The following is a 24,429-nucleotide window of genomic DNA, read 5'->3' as shown; positions in this document are numbered from 1 at the left end:
TTGCTATTTGAGCTAAACACTGATCCCACTTTTGGGGAAGGTTTGTCCCCAGATTGGGATTTTTAAAGGTTTTCAAGGAAAAATCTGGGAATTTGAATAGGTTTTCAGTGAAAACTTGGTAACATTTAAGCAAAATATGTAGATAGAATAAAAAAAACATCACACACACACCAGACGACCGCAACAGCTACAAAAGGTCGAGACTGATAAATGGGATTAGCGCAGATGCCATATTTTCTTAAACCCGTTCAAACTATTGAGGAAAAAAGAGTAATAAGGTGGTAGATTTGGCATGTTTAATTATTTATTTATTTATTTTTTGAGCGGCCTACCATTTTGTTGTGGATGGATGATTAATGGAAGTGACCACTGGTCACGGGATTAAGAGGATTGTCTGTCACCTCCCTTCATTTGTCAATATAAAAGCAAAACAAAAATTATTTTTCCTGTATTCTTATATTAGTTTATATTATGTAACTAAAACTATGATGCCGTCATACAAGCATATATATGATAAAAAAATATGCATTTATAAAGGTAAATATAACGCACATATATTTGGCGGTTATTTGGGCTGGTTTGGATTTCCATTTGGCGGGATTTTGGCTGGTTTTATGGTAGACTTTGGCTGGTTGGCAGTGTTGTCATCTGGGAACCCTGGTCAGTCGGCAGCTGTCAGAGCGCCCGAGTCAGTTACGAAATATGCTGTGGACTTAGTTCGGTTGTTCCAGAGCAATCATTACTTCGTCTTAATAGCTTGTCAGTATGAGTACTGTACATAACCAAAGTCGAGAAGAGGGATAGGTCATACGACTATTCCCTTCTTTTCGTCTTAGGTAACTGCATGACTTCTCTTGAGAAGTCAAGCACAAAGGGATGGGGATTTGTGACGCTCGATTTCGTACCGATCTTCGCAGCGAAGACTCAGAACCCTTCGGTAACTGACGATTGGTTCGAGTCCTTCACAATACCCTCCCTAATGGACTTCACCGCCTCCGATACGAAGGCTATGCTGCTTTGTCCTGTGAAGGCGCGATGGAGCGTCTGAAGAAACTCGACACCCAGGATGAGTGTGGACGCCTCTTCATCATTCTCTCGCGTGCCGCAAGAACTTCTCCGTGGCGCAGGTAATGAAGGCAGGCGCCTGGTCCAACCAACGGACCGCATGCACCTCCTTCTACCTTCGGGATATTGCCCACAGTTCCTTGGATCTTTTTCCTTGGGAACCGTGGTGGTTGCCTCAACACGTTGTGTAGTTAACCCAGACCCTCGCAGGCTGAACAGCATCGAGTCCTGGTGTGACCGTAAGAATGGAGAGGAATGAGAGTGTGACTGGCTCCTCTTCCCATCTTTTCTTCCCTCTACCTCTGGGTAGAGGGACACGGTCGTCACCCTGCTGGGTAAGGACGAGATGCAGGTGAGCTACTCAATAGAGCACCATCCTATCCCTTTCAGTAGGATAGGAGTAAATATCCACCACTTCCTCCAACAAGGGGGAGGAAGTGGATGCCAATTTGAGACAAAACCCATCATTTTATGATTGTCTCTTGCAAACAGGAACAAGTTCTTGCTTGCTGGTACGAAGAGATACGCTTGCCTCTCTCTTAGTACTTGGCCCAGAGGTCTGACCATTGATCCTGTGGTCCACACCCCGATCAATCGGACAGAGGTTTGGATCCCTCCCTTGCTCTTACGACTAGGGAGGCACTCCAGGGTTGGACGAACACCAGTCTGTTCACCAAAAAGACTCAGATTCCTCCCACCAAGAAGTGAGTCTTCCTATTGTTAAAGGACCGAGGGTTTGTATTACGTATCGGAACAAATGACAATTTGTCGAAAATTGCATTTTTCCTAACTATACAAACCTGAGGTCCTTTACATATAGTCCCACCTCATGCCACCCCTCACTCTGCAACTTTTTGCATGGGCCTAAAGCAAAAGTGATTCTTCACCTCTCGGGCGCGCGCACGATCGGACAAGCAGTTAACTACCTTCTCTCCCCTTGTTCGAAGCTTACGACCGTCCCAGCTGCCGCTAGTTACCTTCCTATTGTTAAAGGACCTCAGGTTTGTATAGTTAGGAAAAATGCAATTTTCGACAAATTGTCATATTTGATGAGTTGATTCTTTAAAAATAGTATACTGTTCAGGCAGTATAGAAATAAAAATTGTTTTGGTATTTTTGAAACATGAAGGTTATTTGCAATTTTTGTACTGTATATTTTGCAGTACTAATTGATTTTAAGCATTTACTAATGTGGTGTAAATTTTTCAAAATAAATAAACTATGCAATTGAATAATAAGCTGTATAAACAAAACATTGCTTTAGCCTATAGTTTTCTGTATATCTTAACAAAGTTATGGTCAGATTTTATCAGTTTTCTTTCAAAAAAAGTAAATGTCAAGTTTTAATGTTCTCTTCTGCATTTTGGTGTGATGCTTTCACAGCGTAAGATAGAATTTCTTATTGGATGCTGCTCTACATACTTGATTTGTAACATTTCAGTGGACGCAGGGCACCGTGCTGTGATCTTTGACAGGTTTACTGGTGTCAAGAATGTTGTAGTTGGGGAAGGCACGCATTTCTTTATTCCCTGGGTACAAAGACCAATTTTATTTGATGCAAAGACTAGACCGAGGAATATTCCAGTGATGACTGGAAGTAAAGGTAAGTGATCAAAACATTTTATCAAATATGTTTTTCATAAGTTTGTGTTTTAAGGCTGGGTCATATTATGATGCAAAAACTTGGACCATAAAACTAGGAATCGACAGTCTTTTTGTTGACTCCTCCTGTCTACCTGCCCAGGTGACTGGTCCATTGAGAAACGCACGGCTTAGGACAGCGTTAATTTCTGCTGTCATCCTTGACTCAGGCCAGCCACTGAAGTTACACATTTTGACCAGAAGTCAGTCAGTTTCCAATGAGCTTGAGTTTTCATTTTGAGCATCAGAACCTCCAGAAATTAGTGCTGCGCAAGGCTTCAATTTTTTCTGGCCAAGTTTCCTCTTAAATTCTTACACTTCTGCTTTTTATTACTTTGTGTAAGGGCATGCCATCCTTTTTTCTTTAAATTTAATTGGATCAACCTACACATAGTTTCCCAGGTTAAAGTACTATTAGGTGACCATGTATTTAGCCCAGTTTAGAAGTAATGCAAGTTTAAAGAGCATTTACACAGCTGCCTTGTGCTGCATATGGACTCGGGGTGTAAATAGGTGGGTAGTTGGCTCTAGAAAGTGACTTAGTGGGAATGTATGGTTCATGTAATATAATGGTTCTTGTGTTGCAAGACTTTTGAAGGGTTTTAAAAATTTAGACCTGTAGTTGTTTAGTGTTGTTGATAAGTAATTCTTAAATTCAACATATATTTTGACATTTTCAGATCTCCAGACTGTAAACATTACATTGCGTATTTTATTCCGGCCGAAAAGTGAAGAACTACCCAAAATCTACACAACTCTAGGTATTGACTATGAAGATCGTGTATTGCCATCTATCACCACAGAAGTTCTAAAGGCAGTTGTTGTAAGTATTTTTTTTTTCTTTCTTTTCAACATTAACTACACATTGGCATAGATGGTATACCTCAAAATCCTTGGAAAAGATTGATTTTTTCTAAAGGGTAGCATTGGTGATACATCAGTTAGGCTATTTATATCCTGTACCCTATGAAGTGATGTGAGATGCAGTACAGTGTAATGCTATGGTGAAAACCATATGCTTTGTATGCTCTCCTTGCTCTAGAGTATGTATGAAAGAAAGATGGTGGGTCTCATCCAAGGTTGTTACTTAATTTACTGTTATAAAGTTTTTATTAGGTTTGGCTACTTGATACCGGCTTGAACTTATATTTACAGGCATTTGTTTTTGTACATGAACTTTCCTGTCAGACATATACTTAGCTTACGTCTCTGACGTCACGACAGAATTCAAAACTCGCGGCAAACGCGACAGGTAGGTCAGGTGATCTACCTTACCCGCCGCTGGGTGGCGGGTGTAAGAACCAAAGTACCTTTCTTGCCAGATTTTTTCTGTCGTCGGTGTCGACCACACCTGTTGTCGGTACCTCTTGACAGTTGAATTCTTTTCTCGTTTTTGCCCTGGATTGTTTCTACGGACTTTTGGTGAAGTACCCGATCTTTTGGCCTGGCATTCGCGATTTGTGGACTGTTATTTGACTTTTCTTTGGATTCTTCTTTGGATTCATGATGTCTGATGTTGATACTAAGAAAACTGCTATGTTTAGAGTTTGTTGTATGACTGAGTGTAAGGTGAGGCTACCGAAAGCTGCGGTAGACCCTCACACAGTATGTTTGAAGTGTAGAGGGAATGAATGCACCTTTAATAATCCTTGTAATGAATGTGAAAAGCTGAATGAGGATGAATGGAAGTCTTTGTCTTCCTACTTGAGGAAGCTTGAAAAGGATAAAGTTAGGAAAGCTTCTTATAGGAGCAGTAGTAGATCTCTTATTAGCGAGTTGGATATAGATAATCCTATTTTAGAAGTAGCTCCTTTGTCAGTTTCAGCTCCTGCTCCCTGCACCGAAGCCGAAGATGCGCCTTCCGAAGTGGCCTCCATGAAAGCCACCATTCGCAGTATGGAGATGAAAATTAAACATTTAGAAGGTAAGAGTGATTCCAATAGTGATTTGTGCAGTGATCCCAGTGCAGTGGAGGGTGCGTCTGATCGGCTCCCTAATGCTTCCAGGCCTAGACCTCTTCCAGACTCCCAGTCCCAGTGGAGGAGGAAAGTCGAAAGCTGCAGGAAGGTTAGGGAGCATCCCCACCGGTCAGGCGTCCCTCGGTAGCTCCTGTTGATCGTTCCAGCTACCTTGGATCGCTCCAAGAGAGAAATCTTGCGCCAAAGCTTCTCGTCTTCGCCTTCGCCTTCTCCTAAACGAGGATGGAGCTCTTCGGAAGCCTCGCGCCCTTCGAAGAGAGCCTGGAAAGCTCCCTGCGCCCTTCCATCCAGCCCTGAAGTTTTTTCGGAAGAGCCTGAGGTGGACGTGAAGAAACGTAAGAGATCTCTGGAGTATCGTTCCCCGAGCAGAGATCGAGCCTCGTCACCTGTTCAAGAGTTTGTGAAATCTCCTGCAAGGGTGTTAGCTAACCTTCAGGCGCAAATTTCGGCTCTGGCTGGCTCTCTTTGCGTGTCTTCTCGTCGTAGGAAGGACGTCTCGCTTCCTGTAAAGAAGTCCAGGCTCCCCTCTCCTGACTCTCGCTTATTCGACGGAAGCGGCCCGCTCACCTGTGCGTTCGGAGTCTCGCAGGAGACTTTCTGCTTCGGACAAGATCCCATCTGTGTCCAAGCGCCATTCGCCTGACCGACAGGATGTCTTTGTTTCTCCTTCGGACAAGGAGCAGGCTTCTCGTAGGAGATCTTCGCCCTACAGACGCTCTTCTCGAGACAGGATCGCTACCCCTTGATAGGCACCAAGAGCTAGTAGGCGCTACTCGCCTCGTAGCCGCTCCTCGTCTCGCCTCCACTCTCCTGTTGACAAGCGGCCCTAAATCGACAGGGTGCGCTCTTCGATGACAGGCGTCAAGAGCCTGTTAGGCGCGTTTCTCCTGGCAGGGGCGCTCTCACCTGACTTTCATCTCCTCGAGTCAGGCGCCGAGATCATGGCAGACGCTTCTCCCCTTGTAGGCGCTCGTCGCCAGAGAGCCTCTCTCGTTTCAGGCGCCAAGAGCCTGGTAGCCGCTTTCTCTCATTGGCAGGCGCTGTTCGCCTGGTGGAAGCCGCTCTCCTTTGGATAGGCGCCAAGAGCCTGATAGAAGTTTTTTTTCTTCAAACAGGCGCTCTGCTCCTGACAGCCGCCTTACTCCTGTTAGGCTCCAAGAATCTGGAAAACGCCCTCCTCAAGACAAGAAGGATTTTGCGAGTAGGCAAGTTCCAGAAGTTTTGTCTCCAAGAGTCAAACCTCACTCTTCAAAGAGGACTTTTCTAAAGGTAGCCACGCCTCTAAGGATCATGAGGCTCTTCTGATGACGAAGAAACAGGATCCCTCGGAAGAAGAAGGACCAAAAGACTCCTCTGTTTCCTCGTATAAGAGGTTAAACAGATTTTGCTCCTTCAAGAGTTTGGAGATATCCTTTCTCCTGTGGCTCCTCCTCCTCTTTCTTTGTTCTCCACTTCGAAGACTTCGAAGGTTTCATCTTGTGTAAGGATGAAACCGACTATTTCAATGAAGAAGGCACTTAAAGGTTTTGGGGAATGGCTCCTTGCTAAGGAAGAGAAAGGGAAGACTGTTTTCTCTTTCCCTCCGTCTAAACTGACTGGCAGATTAGGATTCTGGTACGAATCAGGGGAACCATTAGGCCTCGCTCTCCCTTCGTCTGCTGACTCGGACTTCTCTTCACTGGTGGATTCCGCTCGTCGATCTGCCCTCCTGTCTGCCAAGTACTACGTGGGGGATGAACGAACTTGACCACCTACTGAGGGAATGTTCCGAGTCTGGAAGTTTTCAACTTCCCTTGACTGGTCTTTAGGAGTTCTGGCTAAGAAGACCCAGACCCCGGATTCCCTGTCTCCTGAAGATCTTAATTGCGTCCTCACTTGCATGGAGAAAGCAGTGAGAGACGGCTCGAGTGAAGTCTCTTCACTGTTTGGAGCCGGAGTGATAAAGAAGCGGTCGGTTTACTATTCGTTTCTCACGAAGGCAGTTTCGCATGCACAAAGGGCCTCACTTCTTTATGCTCAGCTCTCTCCTCTGCTTTTCCCCAAGAAAATCATTCAGGATGTCTCGAGTGCCCTTTCAGCCAAGGCTACTCGGGACATGTTAGCCCAGTCGGCCAGGAAACCTCGCTCTGTCTTCCAACCCAAGACCAAGAAAGAGACTCCTCTGAGGCAGGAGCCTTTCGAGGAGGACCCACTGCCAGAGTTTCTTTTTTTTCTTCAACCAGAGGATCTAGACCTTTTAGAGAGGTAAAACCTTCTCTAGGTCAATCAGAGGCAAGAAATAGCGATCAAGGACTCCAGACATCAGTGGGTGCCAGACTACTGAAATTTGCCGACGTCTGGGCCCACAAAGGGGCAGACAATTGGTCCCTATCGATTGTCAGCAAAGGATATCTCATTCCCTTTCTCGTCAAGGCCACCATTGACGACGGACTCCGAGGGAGTTGGTGGCCAGGTACAAGGACCCCATCATGAATCAAGCCCTTTCTCTAGCAGTAGATCTGATGCTAGAGAAGGAGGCTATAGAACTAGTGGAAGATCCCCGCTCTGCGGGTTTTTACAACAGGCTATTCCTAGTTCTGAAGAACTCAGGAGGATGGAGACCGGTTTTGGATGTAAGCGCCCTGAACATCTTTGTGGAAAAGAGGAAGTTCGCCATGGAGACGACTTCCTCAGATGTTTAGCGGCTCTTCGTCCAGGGGACTGGATGGTGTCACTAGACTTCAGGACGCTTACTTTCATGTGCCGATCCATCCTTCTTCACGGAAGTATCTGCGATTCATGATGGGAAAACATCTTCCAATTCAAGGCCTTGTGCTTCGGCCTGTCGACTGCACCCCAATGTTTCACGGGTTAATGAAAACAAAAATGTGGCGCAGTGGCTACATTTGGAGGGAGTGAGGGTGTCGCTATATCTCGACGACTGGCTAATCGAGCAGAGTCTCAAGAAAGATGTCGTGGAGGACCTTCAAAAGACCCTTACATTGGCAAGTTCTCTGGACTTCTGGTGAACTTCCAGAAGTCTCAATTAATCCCCAGTCAAAGAGCGGATCTATCTAGGGATTCGGATAGTTTCCTCTGGCTTTTCGGGCTTTTCCGTCGCCGAGAGGATAGCTCGTTGCTACGAGAAAATAACGGACCTTCCTAGAGAAAGATGCATGCACAGCGAGGGAGTGGATGAGTCTGCTGGGGACACTCTCCTCGTTGGAGCAATTCGTTTCTCTAGGAAGGTTGCATCTCAGGCCTCTACAGTTCTTCCTATACCAGAACTGGAGGCGTCTCTCCCTAGATCTGGAGTTCTCCTTCAAGATCTCAAGGGGAATCAAGAGGGACCTTCGGTGGTGGAACAACCCACTCCGTTTTGTGGAAGGAATGTCTCTTTACATGCCGAACCCCAACCATGTGTTGTTTTCCGACGCTTCGGAAGCAGGTTGGGGAGCGACGCTCGGACAAGAGAAGTGTCAGGCACCTGGAAGGGGGATCAGGTGTCCTGGCACATCAACAAGAAAGAGTTGATGGCAGTCTGGATGGCATTGAAAGCCTTCGAGCCCCACGTCCGAAATGCATTAGTTCAGGTCATTCGGACAACACACAGCCTTGGCATACATAAAAAAACAGGGGGGGACACACTCCTTCTCCCTGTACGAAAACAGCAAGGGATCTTCTGCTGTGGTCTCAAGCAAGGAAGATCAGTCTTCTCACCAGATTCATACAGGGAGAAAGGAACGTCAGGGCCGATCTGAGCAGGAAGAATCAACTCCTGCCTTCCGAGTGGACCCTCCACTCAGAAGTATGCCAAGACCTGTGGAGAAGATTGGGCAGGCCTCACATCGACCTCTTTGCAACAGCAAGGAACGCAAGGATAGAACTTTACTGCTCCCCGATCTCAGACCCAGGGGCATTATCAGTGGATGCGTTTCTCCTAGATTGGACAGGTCTAGATGTCTACGCCTTTCCCCCCTTCAAAGTACTGGGACAAACCATCAAGAAATTTGCTATCTCAGAGATGACAAGAATGACGCTAGTAGCTCCATTCTGGCCCGCCCAAGATTGGTTCATAGAGGTACTGGAATGGTTGGTGGACTTTCCAAGAGCACTTCCACAAAGACAAGATTTTCTCAGACAACCCCACTTCGACAGGTATCACAGAAACCTCCCCACTCTCAATCTGACTGGCTTTCGACTGTCAAAAGTCTTGTCAGAGCGAAGGGGTTTTCGACAAAAGCTGCTAAGGCTATCGCCTCAGCTAGAAGACCTTCGACCCTTAAAGTCTACCAGTCGAAGTGGGACGTTTTTCGTCGGTGGTGCAGGAACCAGAAGTTTTCCTCTTCCAGTACCTCTGTGACTCAGATCGCAGATTTCCTAGTTTTCCTCAGAGAAAAATGCGGTTTGGCAGTATCTACCATCAAAGGCTACCAGAGCATGCTGGCTGCAGTGTTCAGACATAGGAACTTAGATCTTTCGAATAACAAAGATCTGCATGATCTGTTAAGATCTTTCGAAACTGCCAAGAAAACTTCGAACGTAGTTCCAAGTTGGAATCTGGACGTGGTTCTTCGTTTCCTGAGGTCCTCTAGGTTTGAGCCACCACAGTTAGCCTCCTTCAAAGATCTTACGAGGAAAGCTCTGTTTCTCATGGCTCTGGCATCCGCTAAAAGGGTTATGTAGTAGTCATTGCCCTAGAAGGAAGGGTAGGTTTCAAAGAAGATTCCGTGATTTATTCCTTCCTTCCTTCGTTTTTAGCAAAGAATGAGAACCCCTCAAATCCTTGGCCAAGGAGCTTTGAGGTTCGTGGATTATCTGCCCTAGTAGGGGAAGAACCCGAAAGAACTCTTTGCCCTGTTAGGAGTTTAAAATACTACCTTCAGAAGAAGAAAACCCGTAAGGGCATTGAGGACAGACTATGGTGCTCTGTAAAGGACCCCAGCAAACCATTGTCGAAAAATGCGCTGTCTTTCTTCATTAGAAGTCTAGTGAAAGAAACACATAGATCTTGTAATGAAGAACATTTCAAGCTCCTAAAAGTCAAGGCTCATGAAGTGAGAGCCATTGCCACTTCCTTGGCCTTTAATAAGAATATGTCTCTTCAGAATCTGATGAAAACTACATTCTGGAGATGTAATTCAGTATTCGCCAACCACTACCTTAAAGACGTCAGTATTACGTATGACTAGTGCTTCACATTAGGCCCGTACGTATTGGCGGATTCGGTGCTGGGGCAGGGAGCTGGAACATATCCTTAGTAGTTTTTTCCCTTGTTTTTGGTAATTGAGTTCATATGGTTGTTTGAAAAATGATGCAGGTAGGCATCTTTTTTCGTTTCGTAATACTAATAACTTTAGTTTGGTTAGGTGATCGGATTTGGTTTGAAGCTCCCTGCGTTGGTAGTGGACAGGTTCTGTCATAGAAGAGGGCGAACCCCCATTGACATGATCCGACTTGGATTCTACTAAGTAAGCGGATATCAAGTCCCGTTAGTAGACCCAAAGAGTCTTTTCAGCTGTAGGTCACGCCCTCGCTGTAGCTCTTATGGCTATGCAGACTAATAGACAGTACCTATGAAGTCTTCAGCCTAAACAGGTAAGAACCAAGGTTATTGTTATCCTACAACAGGTGTTGTTTACCTTTTCTTTGTTATTTTCTGTCTCTTACCCTCCACCAAGGGTGTCAATCAGCTAAGTATATGTCTGACAGGAAAGTTCACGTACAAAAATGATATTGTTATTTTACAATAAAGTTTTGTACATACTTACCTGGCAGACATATACTTAGCTTACGTCTCTGACGTCACGACAGAATTCAAAACTCGCGGCAAACGCGACAGGTAGGTCAGGTGATCTACCTTACCTGCCGCTGGGTGGCAGGTGTAAGAACCAAAGTACCTTTCTTGCCAGATTTTTTCTCTTACACCTGTCTCCTGAGGGGAGGCTGGGCGGGCCATCAATCGTATATGTCTGCCAGGTAAGTATGTACAAAACTTTATTGTAAAATAACAATATCATTTTACGTTTAGTATGTTAGTCCAAACAAGTTACTTTAATTTCATTTTTTGCTTAGGGAACTTACTTCTTTCAGTGTTTTCTATGCTTTGCTTTTAAAAAGTACTAGGGCTTCTTTGTTAATATATTTTACTTTGATAGTAATACAGCTTGCTTTTTAATATGCTGTGTGTTAATTTCCTTAAGGCTTGCTCTCTCTCACTCTTATGTAAATTTTGCATCTTGCAGGCTCGATATGATGCAGGGGAGTTGATCACTCAGAGAGAAAAGGTTTCCCGCAGTGTTAATGACCAATTAGCTGAAAGAGCAGCTCAGTTTGGGTTGATTCTTGATGACATATCCATTGTGAGTATAATTGATCATCAGTGATTCTCTGCAGCAAAGGGGAGTATTGAAATCTGAATGCAGCAGTGTGGCTACTATATATCAATAATTTTGCTGTATATGTGTTAGTATTTAACTAATTCGTGCATATTTTATTTTCCCAGTAATCAAATTTTGATGTTAGGTAAAGTACGAGATAAAAACCATACATTGTAACTTATTTTTTCCGTTTTTATTCCATATAGACTCACTTAACATTTGGCAAGGAGTTCACCCAGGCTGTAGAGTTGAAACAAGTAGCACAACAAGAAGCAGAGAGGGCTAAGTTTTTGGTTGATAAGGCAAGTATTTTGGAAACTGACTGTTGTATATCTCAAATTTTATAGTTCATGTTTTTTACAATTGTGACAATGGTAGCTGAGACATACTAAGCATTCAAAGAAATACCAGTTGTAAGTAGACCAAAACTTTGTTCAAAGTTGCCACCACATGCTTATTAGGTTTCAGCTAGAATGCAGAAACAGATGTGGGCAACAGTGCTGCTTTTAATACCCTGAAGGTCATCCATGATTTTGTGGGAAGTGTAGCCGACAATTATTGCAACACAGATCACCTGAAACATTAAGACATATTAAAATGTAGCTCATAAATGCTTGAAAAGAACAGCCTTAACCAAATACATAAAAAGGTAATGTTAACAAAGAGATACTTAGTGAAAATAATAGTATTAACTTCAGTATGAGTTACCAGTTATGTATGCTTTTCATTTGCCACCCTGCATTACTCATCTATCTTCATAATATTCATATGGTAAAGAGAATGATAGTAATGGTAAATGCCCCTAAAAGGTTACTTCATAAAAGGATAATTAAGGACTTATCTCTATAATCAGCTTTGGGCTGAAGCTCAAACTCTGCTATCAGTCAGCCTGTAGAACCTCCTTTGTTGAACGCATACAGGATGATAAATAGGCAGACCGTTTACCCAAGTGGGGCTCAGGGTGAAGAGGGTGATGTCTTCTAAAACCTTTATAATATAAAGAACACACTGCTCTCTGACTTTAGGGACATTACCAGCAGGGGCTGATTCGCCATTGTCGCAGCTCTGGAAATTGCAGTCTTAGATTATTTGCATATCAAGAAACTCTAAAGTAAGCCCATTAGCTAAAAATGGCAAATATTATTTAATTGAAAAAGCATTGGATTTTAGTGTAAAAACAGAAGCAGCACCTTGCTGCTGGGCTCCTGTAGGCTTTCCTTCTGGAATTATTATTGCAATTATGTAAATTACATGCACCTATAACAACTTCATCCTAACTAGCAGAGAAGGAAAAGCATGGTGGGAGGAGAAATTGAAATCACAGTTCATTGGGCAAATACGAATCGTTTTATGTGTATTGTGTATCAAAGAAAATTACAATGTTAATGTCAGGAATTGAGACCCAGAAAGGTAAACCTAAGTGACAAAGCACTCACATGTTGAATCAAAAAGAAAATACACCGAAAACAATTTGAAAATGATTTTAAAACTTAAAATCCATTAATCATGATATAACACTTTTAAGTAACAATTAACAAAAAGGAACTTGAGGGTAAGAGTGTTCCAAGTTAAAACCAAAGAGAATTGAGTATAAGTGAGGTTGCTACATAGCTTGATGATCCAGAAGGTGTGTCTCCAGAAAACAATTTCTTTATATATATATTTATTGCTATTCAAGATTGGCATCTTGCATGAAAACTGTGAAAGTGAGGGATAGCTTTTTGGTGAAGCGAACTGGTATTTAGTTGCTTTGGGAGTAAAGGTTAAAAAATTATAATTCATACAATCAACTTACCTGTCAGATATATACATAGCTAAGACTCCGTCGTCCCCGACAGAAATTCAAATTTCGCGCCACTCGCTACAGGTAGGTCAGGTGATCTACCGGCCTGCCCTGGGCGGCAGGACTAGGAACCATCCCCGTTTTCTATCATATTTTCTCTGTCGCCGGTGGTATCAACATTGTTGTTATTACCTCCTGACTTAGATTCTTTTTTCAACATTTGATCAATGTTTTTCGGCGTTTTTGGTGACGTATTTGGATCGTGTTTTGGCATTCGCTACTGTGAACTGTTTTTGGAATAACTCTTTTGGATTTTTCTCAGTATGTCTGATTCTAATGAGAATCTGTGTGAATGTAGGCTGCAGGGTGAGGATACCGAAAGCTTCGGTTGATCCTCACACTGTATGCCGTAAATGTAGGGGGTTTCAGTGTTCTGCTATCAATACTTGTAAGGAATGCGAGGGATTGAATGCAGAGGAGTGGAAGACTTTGACTTCTTATTTGAAGAAGTTAGAGAGGGATAGAATTAGACGATTGAAAGGTGTGAGTTCAAGGCCTATTGAGCCTTTTACGGATAATTCTAATCTACTGATGTAGATTCTCCCTATGTATCTCATTCCTCAGAGTGCTTTTTCGGATTCGGCATCGGAAATCGGCCAATCTGAAAGATACAATTAGAGACATGAAGTCCAAGATGGCGGACTTCAAAGGTAAGGTAGTGAAAGTGAACATTACTGTGAAGTGAGTTCTCCCAGTGTTGTGGAGGGGGCGTTTGATCGTCCCTGCGACGCTCCCAGGCCTAGACCTCTTCCAAGCTCACAAGCCCAGAGGAGAAGGAAAGTCGAAAGCCTTAAGGAGGTTGTGGGGGATCCCCAACAAAACCCCAAACGGTCAGACGTCCCTTCAGCTAGCTCTGCTTCGTGGCAGGGCTGCTCAATGGCGCTTTAGAAAAAGCGTCATTCGCGAGTGTTTCTCGTCATCTCCCTCTCCCTCACCTAAACGAGGGTGGAAGGAATCGAACTTGTCGAGACCGCTGAAGCGTCATATGAAGCCTGACATTGATCTAGTCCAGAGCGTTTCTCAGATGACGCTCCGTCTTCTTTTAGCAAGAAAGCGAAGGGGACGTCAGCGTCACCTGACGTGTACGCGGAAGTATTTTCCCTTTCCTTCTTCTCCCCCGAGTGATGACGAAAGGACGTTCATGCACTGGACGTGGAGAAGCGTCAAGAAAGATCATCATGGCAGTTCAAGAGCAACTGTCATCTTTAGTGGGAGTTTTAGCGCCACGTCGGAAGGACGTGACGCTTCCAATTAAGAAGTCTCGTCCTCTCTCACCTGTTCAACGAGAAGCGTCATACAGACGGGAAACGGCTAAACGTCTTACAGAAACGTCTAGTTCGAGAGCGAGAACAGGTGCTTACGAGAGTGTCGTAACGCCAGAGAGACGTAAGACGTCTTTTAGACGCGAAGCGTCATTGGAAAAAGGAGCATAGACATGACGCTCCGTCCAATATTATGACGCCAAGTAGGACGCCTTTGGAGAGCGGAGCGTCTTCCAAGCGCGAAGCGTCATCGAGACGTCAGCAAAAGACGTCATCCATGACGCTTGCCGAACGGGAAGCGTCATGTAAGCGGGAAGCGTCTTATAAGATTCTAGAGAAGCCGCAGCCGATGACGCCTTCAAAAAACTATTAGAGCGGGAAAGAGGAAGGAGTATCATTCCCTTAGACCCTCTCCTATTAGGAGTTTGTCTCCTCAAGAAGACGAACATTCGGAAAGGAGAGCGGAGAAGCATGTGGATCCCGAGTTAGAGGAAAACTCGGATGACAAATATAGTGGAAGAGAAGGTCTCTCTAACTATAAGGTGTTGACTACCATACGGCTGGAGGAGTACGGAGACGAGTTGACTCCTGCCTCTCCTCCTTCTCCGCGATCGCTCTTTTCCAGTACTCAAGACGAAGAAGCCTTCGTCTTTTCTCAAAATGAAACCTACCATATCGATGAAAAGAGCTTTACATTCCTTAGACACTTGGATGAAGTCTAAGAAAGACTTAGTAAGGACAGTCTTCTGTATGCCTCCAGCAAGATTGGCTGGGAAAAGAGGCGTTTGGTATCAGACGGGAGAGAATATGGGTATTGCTCTCCCTTCTACACCGAAACAGATTTTTTTCGACTTTGGTTGACGCTTCAAGGCGTCCAAGTCTCAATTCTGCACGGATTACATGGGGTATTTCGGAACTGGATCATCTCCTCAAGGGACTCTTTCGTGTATTGGAAGTTTTTAACTTCTTAGATTGGTCCCTTGGGGTGATGTCCAAGAAAGCACATGATTCGGAAGGAATCGAACCTGAAGCCCTTTTATGTATATTGTCTTGACAAGGCGGTACAGGATGGATCTTTTGAAATAACCTCTTTGTTGGAGCAGGTCTTTTAAAGAAAAGGACTGTATATGGCGCCTTCTTAACTAAGGCAGTCGCACATGCTCAGAGAGCAGCACTTCTATATGCGCCTCTATCTGACTTTTTGTTCCTTCTCAGTTAGTAAAGGACATTGCGCATTCTTTAACTGAGAAGGCACTCAGGATCTGCTGACGCAGTCAGCAAGAAAGAAGAAACCTGTTTCTGCATCGGACAAGAAAGGACCCAGTACAACGGTGCAGCCCTTTCGAGGTGTTCCGACCTCCAGACCTTCCACAAGGAGGAAGGCTCCAGAGAGAGTAGGTATCTGCTTTTCGTCCCTTTAAGAAAGGAAAATGAAGATTCTCTCCTCCAAGCACCAGTAGGTGCCAGGCTCCTGGGATTTGTGGAAGCCTGGGACACTGATAAATGCAGACGCGTCAGCTTTGGCGATTTTAAGGAAAGGATATCGTATCCCTTCCTGAACACTCCTCCCTTAACGTCAATACCAAGGGAATCTGGTGGCGAAAGCCTCGGGAGGCTGGAGACCAGTACTAGGACGTCAGCTCTCTGAACAAATTTGTTCAGAAGGAGAAGTTCTCGCCATGGAGACTTCTGCTTCAGTCATGGCGTCATTACGTCAGGGAGATTGGATGGTGTCTTTAGATCTCCAGGACGCCTATTTCATTTCGTCCCGATCCACTCTTCATCGAAGAAGTACTCCGTTTCATGACGGGGGAAGGATCTTTCATTCAGAGCCTTGTGTTTCGGACTGTCCACAGCTCCTCAGGTCTTCACAAGCCTGATGAAGAATGTGGCGAGGTTTCTTCACCTCAAAGGAGTGAATGTCTCTATGTATCTGGACGACTGGCTCATCAGGGCCAGATCGGAGAGACAGTGCTTGAAGGACCTAAAGTTAACTCTCGATTTAATCAAAGCGTTGGGGAGGGATTGCTTGTGAACCTCGAGAAGTTCTCAGTGCCCCCAGACAAGACCTAGTCTATCTGGGATTCGGATGATTCTCGGGGTTTTCGAGTTTTTCCTTCGCAAGAGAGAATCGCAAAAGGTTTGCGAATAGTCTCTCTCTTCTTAGAGAAGCAACAAACGTCAGCAGGGAATGGTTGAGCCTTCTGGTGACGCTTTCCTCGCTACAACAATTCGTCCCTCTAGGAATTCTGCATGTACGTCCGCTTCAATTCTTCCTCAAGAGGTCTTGGAGCGGGAAAACCGGACAACTGTCGGACGTTTTTCCCATTCCAGTGGAGATAAAGTCACACCTACAATGGTGGTTGTTCTCCCTCTGGAAGAGAACAAAGGGATCTCTCTAAGAACACAGAACCCAGACCTAGTGTTGTTCTCCGACGCGTCGGAGAGAGGTTGGGGAGCGACATTAGGCTCAGAGGAAGTGTCAGGCACCTGGCAACCAGCACAGGTGTCTTGGCACATAAACTGCAAAGAGCTCTTCGCAGTACATCGGCCTTGAAGAGCCTAGAACCGCTGGTGTCAACAGGATAGTGCAAGTAAACGTGGACAACACCACCGCACTTGCCTACATTCGGAAACAGGGAGGGACGCACTCCTCGTTCCTTTTCGAGCTCACGAGAGATCTATTACTTTGGACGTCTCACAGGAACATCTCCCTGCTTACAAGGTTCGTACAGGGAGTAAGGAATGTGAGGGCGGACAGGCTCAGCAAGAGGAACCAGGTCCTTCATACAGAATGGACAACTACACGAGGAAGTGTGTCTCGATCTCTGGTCTCTGTGGGGAAGGGGAAACTCCTCATGTGGATCCTCTTCGCAACATTTCATTCAAAAAAGGCTACACCAGGTATTTTGATCGGTCGTGGAACGAGCCAAGAGCCAACTTATGGTGGACGCCTTACCTGCGAAACCTGGGTCTCGAGTAGACGTTTATGCTTTTCCCCCATTCAAAATCCTGGGGTTAGTAATGAAAAAGTTGGTGGCATCAAAGGAGACGAGGATGACGTTAATAGCCCCCTTTTGGCCGGCCCAGGAATGGTTCACGGAGGTGGTAGAGTGGATCGTAGACTTTCCAAGATCCCTACCAAGAAGGACGGATCTTCTCAGACAACCACACTTCAAGAGGTACCATCAAAACCTCTCCGCTCTCGCTCTGACTGCCTTTCTTTCGACTATCGAAAGACTTGTCAGAACGAGAGGCTTTTCTCGCGAAGTGGCAAGCGCGATCGCGAGACGACGCAGAACCTCCACTACGAAAAGTAGACCAATCGAAAGGGAGGGGGTATTTAGAAGGTGGTGTAGATCCAGAAGTTGTCCTCCTCCACTACCTCTATAGCGGAAATTGCTGATTTCCTGCTATTCCTGAGAGAAAAATCTCATCTAGCCGTATCCACAATAAAGGGATACAGAAGTATGCTCTCGGCTGTTTATTCAGGAACAGAGGATTAGATCTGGCAAATAACAAAGATCTCCACGATCTCATAAGATCTTTTTGAGACTTCAAAGTCTAAGGAACCAGTACCTCCGAACTGGAACCTGGACGTAGTCCTCAAATATCTGTCATCGGATAGATTCGAACCTCCTCATCTGGCATCGTTTAGAGACATAACTAGAAAATGCCTATTCCTATTATCTTAGCTACGCAAAGAGAATTAGTGAATTACAAGCTCTGCAGGATAAAGTAGGATTCAAGGGAGACTCGGCTATTTGCTCGTTTAAGACCCTGTTTTTTAGCGAAAAAACGGGAATCCCATGAAATCCCTGGCCTAAGTCATTCGAAGTCAAAGGAATGTCGAGTCTCGTAGGCAGAGAAGCAGAGAGGTCTCTATGCCCTGTTAGAGCGCTGAAGTTCTACCTTCAGAGAAAGCGTCAGTTGGGAGGCTCTAGACAAGGTCTTTGGTGCGCGGTAAAAGACCCCACAAGACTGATGTCCAAGAATGCTCTGGCGTTCTTTGTAAGAAACGTCATTACGGACGCTCATAAGGTCTGTCCTGACGAACAGTTACAACTACTGAGAGTAAAAGCTCATGAAGTAAGAGCTGTAGCGACGTCTCTCTCGTTTCATAAGAATATGTCGCTTAAAAACATCATAGATACGACATTTTGGAGATGCAACTCAGTACTATTTGCATCTCATTACTTGAAAGACGTTCGTGTGACATATGAGAAGTGTTTTTCTCTAGGTCCTTTCGTATCGGCGGATACGATTCTGGGTACGGGAGCCGACACCAATCCTTAAAATGTATATACTTTTCTTATTTTTGGATATGTTCGGGAGTCTCTTCGAACAATTGGAGGAGGACTTAGGCTCGCACGGGCCGGCCGTCTGTTTTGTTCAGTAAGAGACTCTTGTCATATCCAATTAGATGAGTATAAAATTTTTTTTTGAAAAATTATGTATTTGTGTGCGTAGTGGTTTGAGTTACGGTTGTGGTGACGAGTCGGGGATAACTCGTAACAATCCTTAGTTCTAACATATGGTTAGGATCAGGTGGTCGGGATTGGTTGTGTGCTCCTTCATAAGGTGTATTGTCATATAAGTGGATCAGCACCCATTGACAAAGTCCTTTTAGGCTCTGCCGAGTAAGTGGATAAGACCCCATCGGCAGACCCACAAGAACTCTTGGCCATAGATCATATATCTCGCTAAGTTTCTTGAGGTGATGCAGACTACTGGGCACAACCCACGAAGTCTACCACCTATCAGGTAGGAACCAAGGTTTTATTTATACCTACAACATATGTTGTTTACCTGTCTATTCCATATAGTAGCTGTCTCTTACCCTCCACCGAAGGGTGCCAATCAGCTATGTATATATCTGACAGGTAAGTTGATTGTATGAAAATGATATTGTTATGATACAATAAAGTTTCATACATACTTACCTGGCATGATATATACAAGTTAAAGGCCCACCCAGCCTCCCCGCAGGAGACAGGTGGAAGAGAGAAAATATGATAGAAAACGGGGATGGTTCCTAGTCCTGCGCACCCAGGGCAGGCCGGATAGATCACCTGACCTACCTGTAGCGAGTGCGCGAAAATTTGAATTTCTGTCGGGGACGACGGAGTCTTAGCTATGTATATATCTGCCAGGTAAGTATGTATGAAACTTATTGTATCATAACAATATCATTTTTTCAAGTCCTTTTTATTTTCTGGAATGATTATTAGAGGAAGTGAATTGAATTTATAAAATTTGTGGCCATTTGCCACGCGCCGGAGCCAAAGGCCATTCAGCGCGATATTAGAGGAAGTGATGGAAACATGTCTATGATTTTAGGATTTCTTTAGTGCTGTTCTTAATGTCATGTTTATTTTGATTTCAGGCAGAACAAGAGAAACTGGCAGCTATTATTAGTGCAGATGGTGATGCCACAGCTGCCTCACTCTTAGCTAAAGCCTTTCAAGAAGCAGGCGAAGGCCTTGTCGAGTTGAGGAGAATAGAGGCTTCCGAAGATATTGCTTATAGGTAGGTTTTGGATTGTTGCCCTCACTAGCTAAATTTTATTTGCAATGAAGTTTTAAAAGTTTTCTATTATACTAATATAGTGTACCAATTAATGTGTAACCTCTTGTTGCAACTTGTAACAACCAGACAATTTAAGTTATACTGTTAACTTACACAGCAAGTGTTTCTCTCAATATCCTGTTGTTAGCTTACATCCATAAAAACTACTCAATTTCTAAATCAACATTTGATATTATTTTAATCATTCTTGATAGCAACATTTAATGTTATTCGAATCATTCTTGACAACTTTTTGTATATGTTTACTGCATTAAATGTCTTAATTTACAGGTTATCCAAGAATCGTGGAGTGATGTATCTACCAAACAATCAAAGTACTCTATTAAGCATCCCACCACAATAATGGAAGAATAGATTGCAGATTTTGTTATGCACAAGATGAAGTGTGCTGAACTGTAGACTGACAAGTAGCCAGACCACTGTGCTCTTGTACGAGATATGTTGTATTTCATGCACGGTCTGAGGATAAGTTGCAGTTAACACAGTCCATTGTATTGTTTGTCATAAGTAATTTCTAAGGGAATTATTCATTTTTTGAATTGAAAAAAGATAATTATTTTGTTTGGGGTCCAGGAAATTATAGGTATTTGTCCTGTTCCCCCAAGAGTATTGTAAAATAGTTTCCATTAGTGATTTCTTGACATCTGATGATTGGCCATTCCAGTTTTGTTATTTACAAGAATTTTAGTTTTTCAATGTATTGGAGAAAAGCAGTGTACCAGAATGGGATTTTTTGGGAATGGTATTGTATATTCTATGCATTATAAGAAAAGCTATATAACACTACAAGTATGTTTTGTAAGAAATAAAGATTGTTTTGGCAACTGTTTTTTTCTGCTTTTTTTTTTCATTTAACTGTTAAATTTGCTTCATTCAGTATTTTAGTGAACACAGTAAGTGAGCCAACTATGAAATAGTCTTGCTGCCAGATTGCAACAGGCGGGAATGTAACCTCAATGTTGACTTCTTAATGAGAGTCTTGTCCTTCTTCATGGCCTTGGCAATAACACTCGTTCCTTGCGCAGTTCGAGTAGAAGATGAGATAACTGTGACTTCTAGCAAAGAAGTTTTTGCAGATTTGTGGTTCACAGAGGAGACTATAACGCTTCAGAAAATCCCCATACTTAACACCAGGGGTCTGTTCTCTCTATGGAAAACCATGTCTGAACTAAAGAAATGTACTACATTGCTTACTGCAAAGTATATTATACACTTTAATAACTATTTGCTGGCATGAGTTGCAATTTTTGCTTAACTAATATTCAGTGATTATAACCAACTAATTTCAAATACTGTTCATTTATATGTATCATAGCAAGGCAAGCTGCAACCTTGGTAGTGAAAAGCTGAATACTAAATATAAACCCAAGGGGAAGCAGCCCAATCCAAAAAAAGTTAGTTCAGAAGTAAACTGAAACAAATATGAAAACAATAAATTAGTAATCCATGTACTGGGAGACTTCAATGCATCACTCTAATAAGTAGTTATCCATATTAACCCTTAAACGCCGAAGCGGTAAAAGGGAAAAAAAAAAAAAGAAAAGTCTCCCGTGTGCCGGAGGTGTTTCAGAGCGAGCGCGGAAGCGGAAAAAATATTTTCAAAAAATCACAGCGCGCTTATTTTTCAAGATTAAAGAGTTAATTTTTGGCTCCTTTTTTTGCATTGGCTGAAGTTTAGTATGCAACCATCAGAAATTAAAAAAATGATCATTATCGTATATAAATAATGCGATATATGATAGCGCAAAAACGAAATTTCATATATAATTGTATTCAAATCGCGCTGTGCGCAAGACGGTTAAAGGTAACAAGTTACTTTTTTTTTTTTTTTCGTTGTAATGTACAAATAAATTGCGATCATTTTGGTATATAACACTTGTAAACGATAAAAGCAACACAGAAAATATTATCACAAAATAATGCATGAATTTCGTAACGCTTTTTGCGGACGTAAACAAATATTTTATTAAAAAATTCACCATAAATCTAAATATTGTCCTAGAGACTTCCAATTTCTTTAAAAATGAAGACAAATGATTGAATATTACTATACTGTAAGAGTATTAGCTTACAAATGCAGTTTTCGACCATATCTGACCAGTTAAAATTGACCGAATGTCGAATTTTTTTATATATATTTTTTTATATGCAATTATTTCGGAAATAAGAAAAGCTACAACCTTCAAATATTTTTCGTTTTATTCTACATGAAATTGCGCACATTTTCATATATAAAACTCTATGAAATGCCTAATATGAAACGGAGCAAATATTCCGAGAATGGGACGTACGCATTTCGGAGATTTGTGGCGGAGAATCCGCGCGCGGAGTGAAGGAAAGTTTTTTTTTTTTTAAATTCACCATAAATCTAAATATGTGCTAGAAGACTTCGAATTTGTTTCAAAATGAAGATAAATGACTGAATATTACTAGACTGTAAGAGTTTTAGCTTACAATTGCGTTTTTTCGACCATTTCGGTAGAGTCAAAGTTGACCGAACGTGGTTTTTTTTCTATTTATCGTGATTTATATGCAAATATTTCAAAAATGAGAAAAGCTACAACCTTTAATTATTTATTGTTGTATTCTACATGAAATTGCGCACATTTTCAAATATAAAACTTTATGTAACGGCTAATTTAAAATGGTGCAAACATTACCACAATCGCACGTATGATTTTTTCGGAAGAGTTACCGCGCGGATGTAAAGAAAATGTTATTCTTTTCATAAATTCACCATAAATCGAAATATTGTGCTAGAGACTTCCAATTTGTTGCAAAATGGAGGTAAATGCTTGAGTATTACTAGAATATAAGCGTTTTAGCTTACAATTGTGTTTTTCGACCATTTCGGTAGAGTCCAAGTTGACCGAAGAAAAATTTGTCACTTATCATTTTTTATATGAAAATATTTCAAATTTGATAAAAGCTACAACATGGGTGTTTTTAGTTGTATTGTGCATGAAATTGCGCATATTTTCATATATAAAACTTTATGTAACGGCTAATTTAAAATGGTGCAAACATTACCACAATCGTATGTATGATTTTTTTCGGAAGAGTTACCGCGCGGACGTAAGGAAAAAGTTTTTTTCATAAATTCACCATAAATCGAAATATTGTGCTAGAGACTTCCAATTAGTTGCAAAATTAAGGTAAATGATTGAATATTATAAACTAAAGTATAAAGATTTTAGTTTACAATTGCGTTTTTTCGACCATTTCGGTAGAGTCAAAGTTGACCGAACGTGGTTTTTTTCTATTTATCGTGATTTATATGCAAATATTTCAAAAATGAGAAGAGCTACAACCTTTAATTATTTATTGTTGTATTCTACATGAAATTGCGCACATTTTCAATATAAACTTTATGTAACGGCTAATTTAAAATGGTGCAAACATTACCACAATCGCACGTATGATTTTTTCGGAAGAGTTACCGCCGCGGATGTAAAGAAAATGTTATTCTTTTCAGAAAATTCACCATAAATCGAACAAATATTGTGCTAGAGACTTCCAAATTGTTGCAAAATGAAGGTAATGCCTTGATATTACTAGAATATAAGCGTTTTAGCTTACAAATTGTGTTTTTTCGACATTTTCGGTAGAGTCCAAGTTGACGAAGGGTTGAAAATTTGTCACTTATCATTTTTTTATATGAAAATAAAATTTTCAAATTTTGATAAAAGCTACAACCATCGGGTTGGTTTTTTAGTTGTATTGTGCAATGAAATAAATGCGCCATATTTTTCAATATATTAAAACTTTATGTAACGGCTAATTTAAAATGGTGCAAACATTACCACAATCGCATGTATGATTTTTTTCGGAAGAGTTACCGCGCGGACGTAAGGAAAAAGTTTTTTTCATAAATTCACCATAAATCGAAATATTGTGCTAGAGACTTCCAATTAGTTGCAAAATTAAGGTAAATGATTGAATATTACTAAAGTATAAGAGTTTTAGCTTACAATTGCGTTTTTCGACCATTTCGGTAGAGTCAAAGTTGACCAAAGGTTGAAATTTTGGCACATCGTTATTTATATGAAAATATCTCAAAACTGATGAAAGCTACAATCATGAGTATTTTTTAGTTGTATTTTACATAAAATTGCGCACATTTTCATATATAATACTCCATGTAACGGCTAATTTAAAATGGTACAAAAATTATGTCAAAGTGACGATATAATTTCCGAGATGTGTCACAGATACTTTTTAGTGCGGCAAGAAAGAAATTCGCGCTTGCGCGCCTGCGTAACGATTGTAAACAAAACAACACCTTGATCCGTGAACTCCAAGCATCCCCCAAGGCGCGTGAATCAAGAGTTTTTGGCTGGTAGGCCTAAAAGTATTTTCCCCGAATTTTTAAAAAAATTTTTAAAAAAAACTTTTGTACGTCGACGTAAAATACGTCCAGTCGGCACCCAAGAGACAAAAAATGTTGACGTAAAATACGTCCAGTTGGCAGTAAAGGGCTAATGGGGATTTCAATGCTGGTGTCCCTTAAGTATTTATCCATATACCTGGAGACTTTAATGCTGCTCTCCACTAAGTAGTTATCCATATACCTGGAGACTTCAATGCTGATCTCCAGTAAGTAGTTATCCATATACTTGGAGACTTCAATGCTGATCTCCAGTAAGTAGTTATCCATATACCTGGAGAATTCAATGCTGCTCTCCAGTAAG

At 42.2% G+C, this 24,429-nt stretch overlaps 1 protein-coding gene across 2 annotated transcripts in view; it reads left to right on the top strand.

Annotated features, from left to right (window-relative positions):
• The window catches only part of LOC135196396 (prohibitin 1-like), a 98,309-nt gene extending 78,060 nt beyond the window's left edge, over positions 1–20,249 (top strand). For both annotated transcript variants that reach the window (XM_064223201.1, XM_064223200.1), the window contains exons 2-7: positions 2,507–2,668; positions 3,387–3,529; positions 10,910–11,026; positions 11,251–11,350; positions 19,540–19,678; positions 20,009–20,249. In XM_064223201.1, coding sequence (XP_064079271.1) covers positions 2,507–2,668; positions 3,387–3,529; positions 10,910–11,026; positions 11,251–11,350; positions 19,540–19,678; positions 20,009–20,081 — 734 coding nt within the window. In that variant the 3' untranslated portion in view covers positions 20,082–20,249. The remainder of the gene's footprint in view (positions 1–2,506; positions 2,669–3,386; positions 3,530–10,909; positions 11,027–11,250; positions 11,351–19,539; positions 19,679–20,008) is intronic.
• Positions 20,250–24,429: the final 4,180 nt, after the last annotated feature.

Source organism: Macrobrachium nipponense, chromosome 17 (assembly GCF_015104395.2).
Source record: "Macrobrachium nipponense isolate FS-2020 chromosome 17, ASM1510439v2, whole genome shotgun sequence".
Classification (NCBI taxonomy): Eukaryota; Metazoa; Arthropoda; class Malacostraca; order Decapoda; family Palaemonidae; genus Macrobrachium; species Macrobrachium nipponense.
The sequence above is the reverse complement of the archived record's forward strand: the minus strand, read 5'-3'. Positions and strand labels throughout refer to the sequence as shown.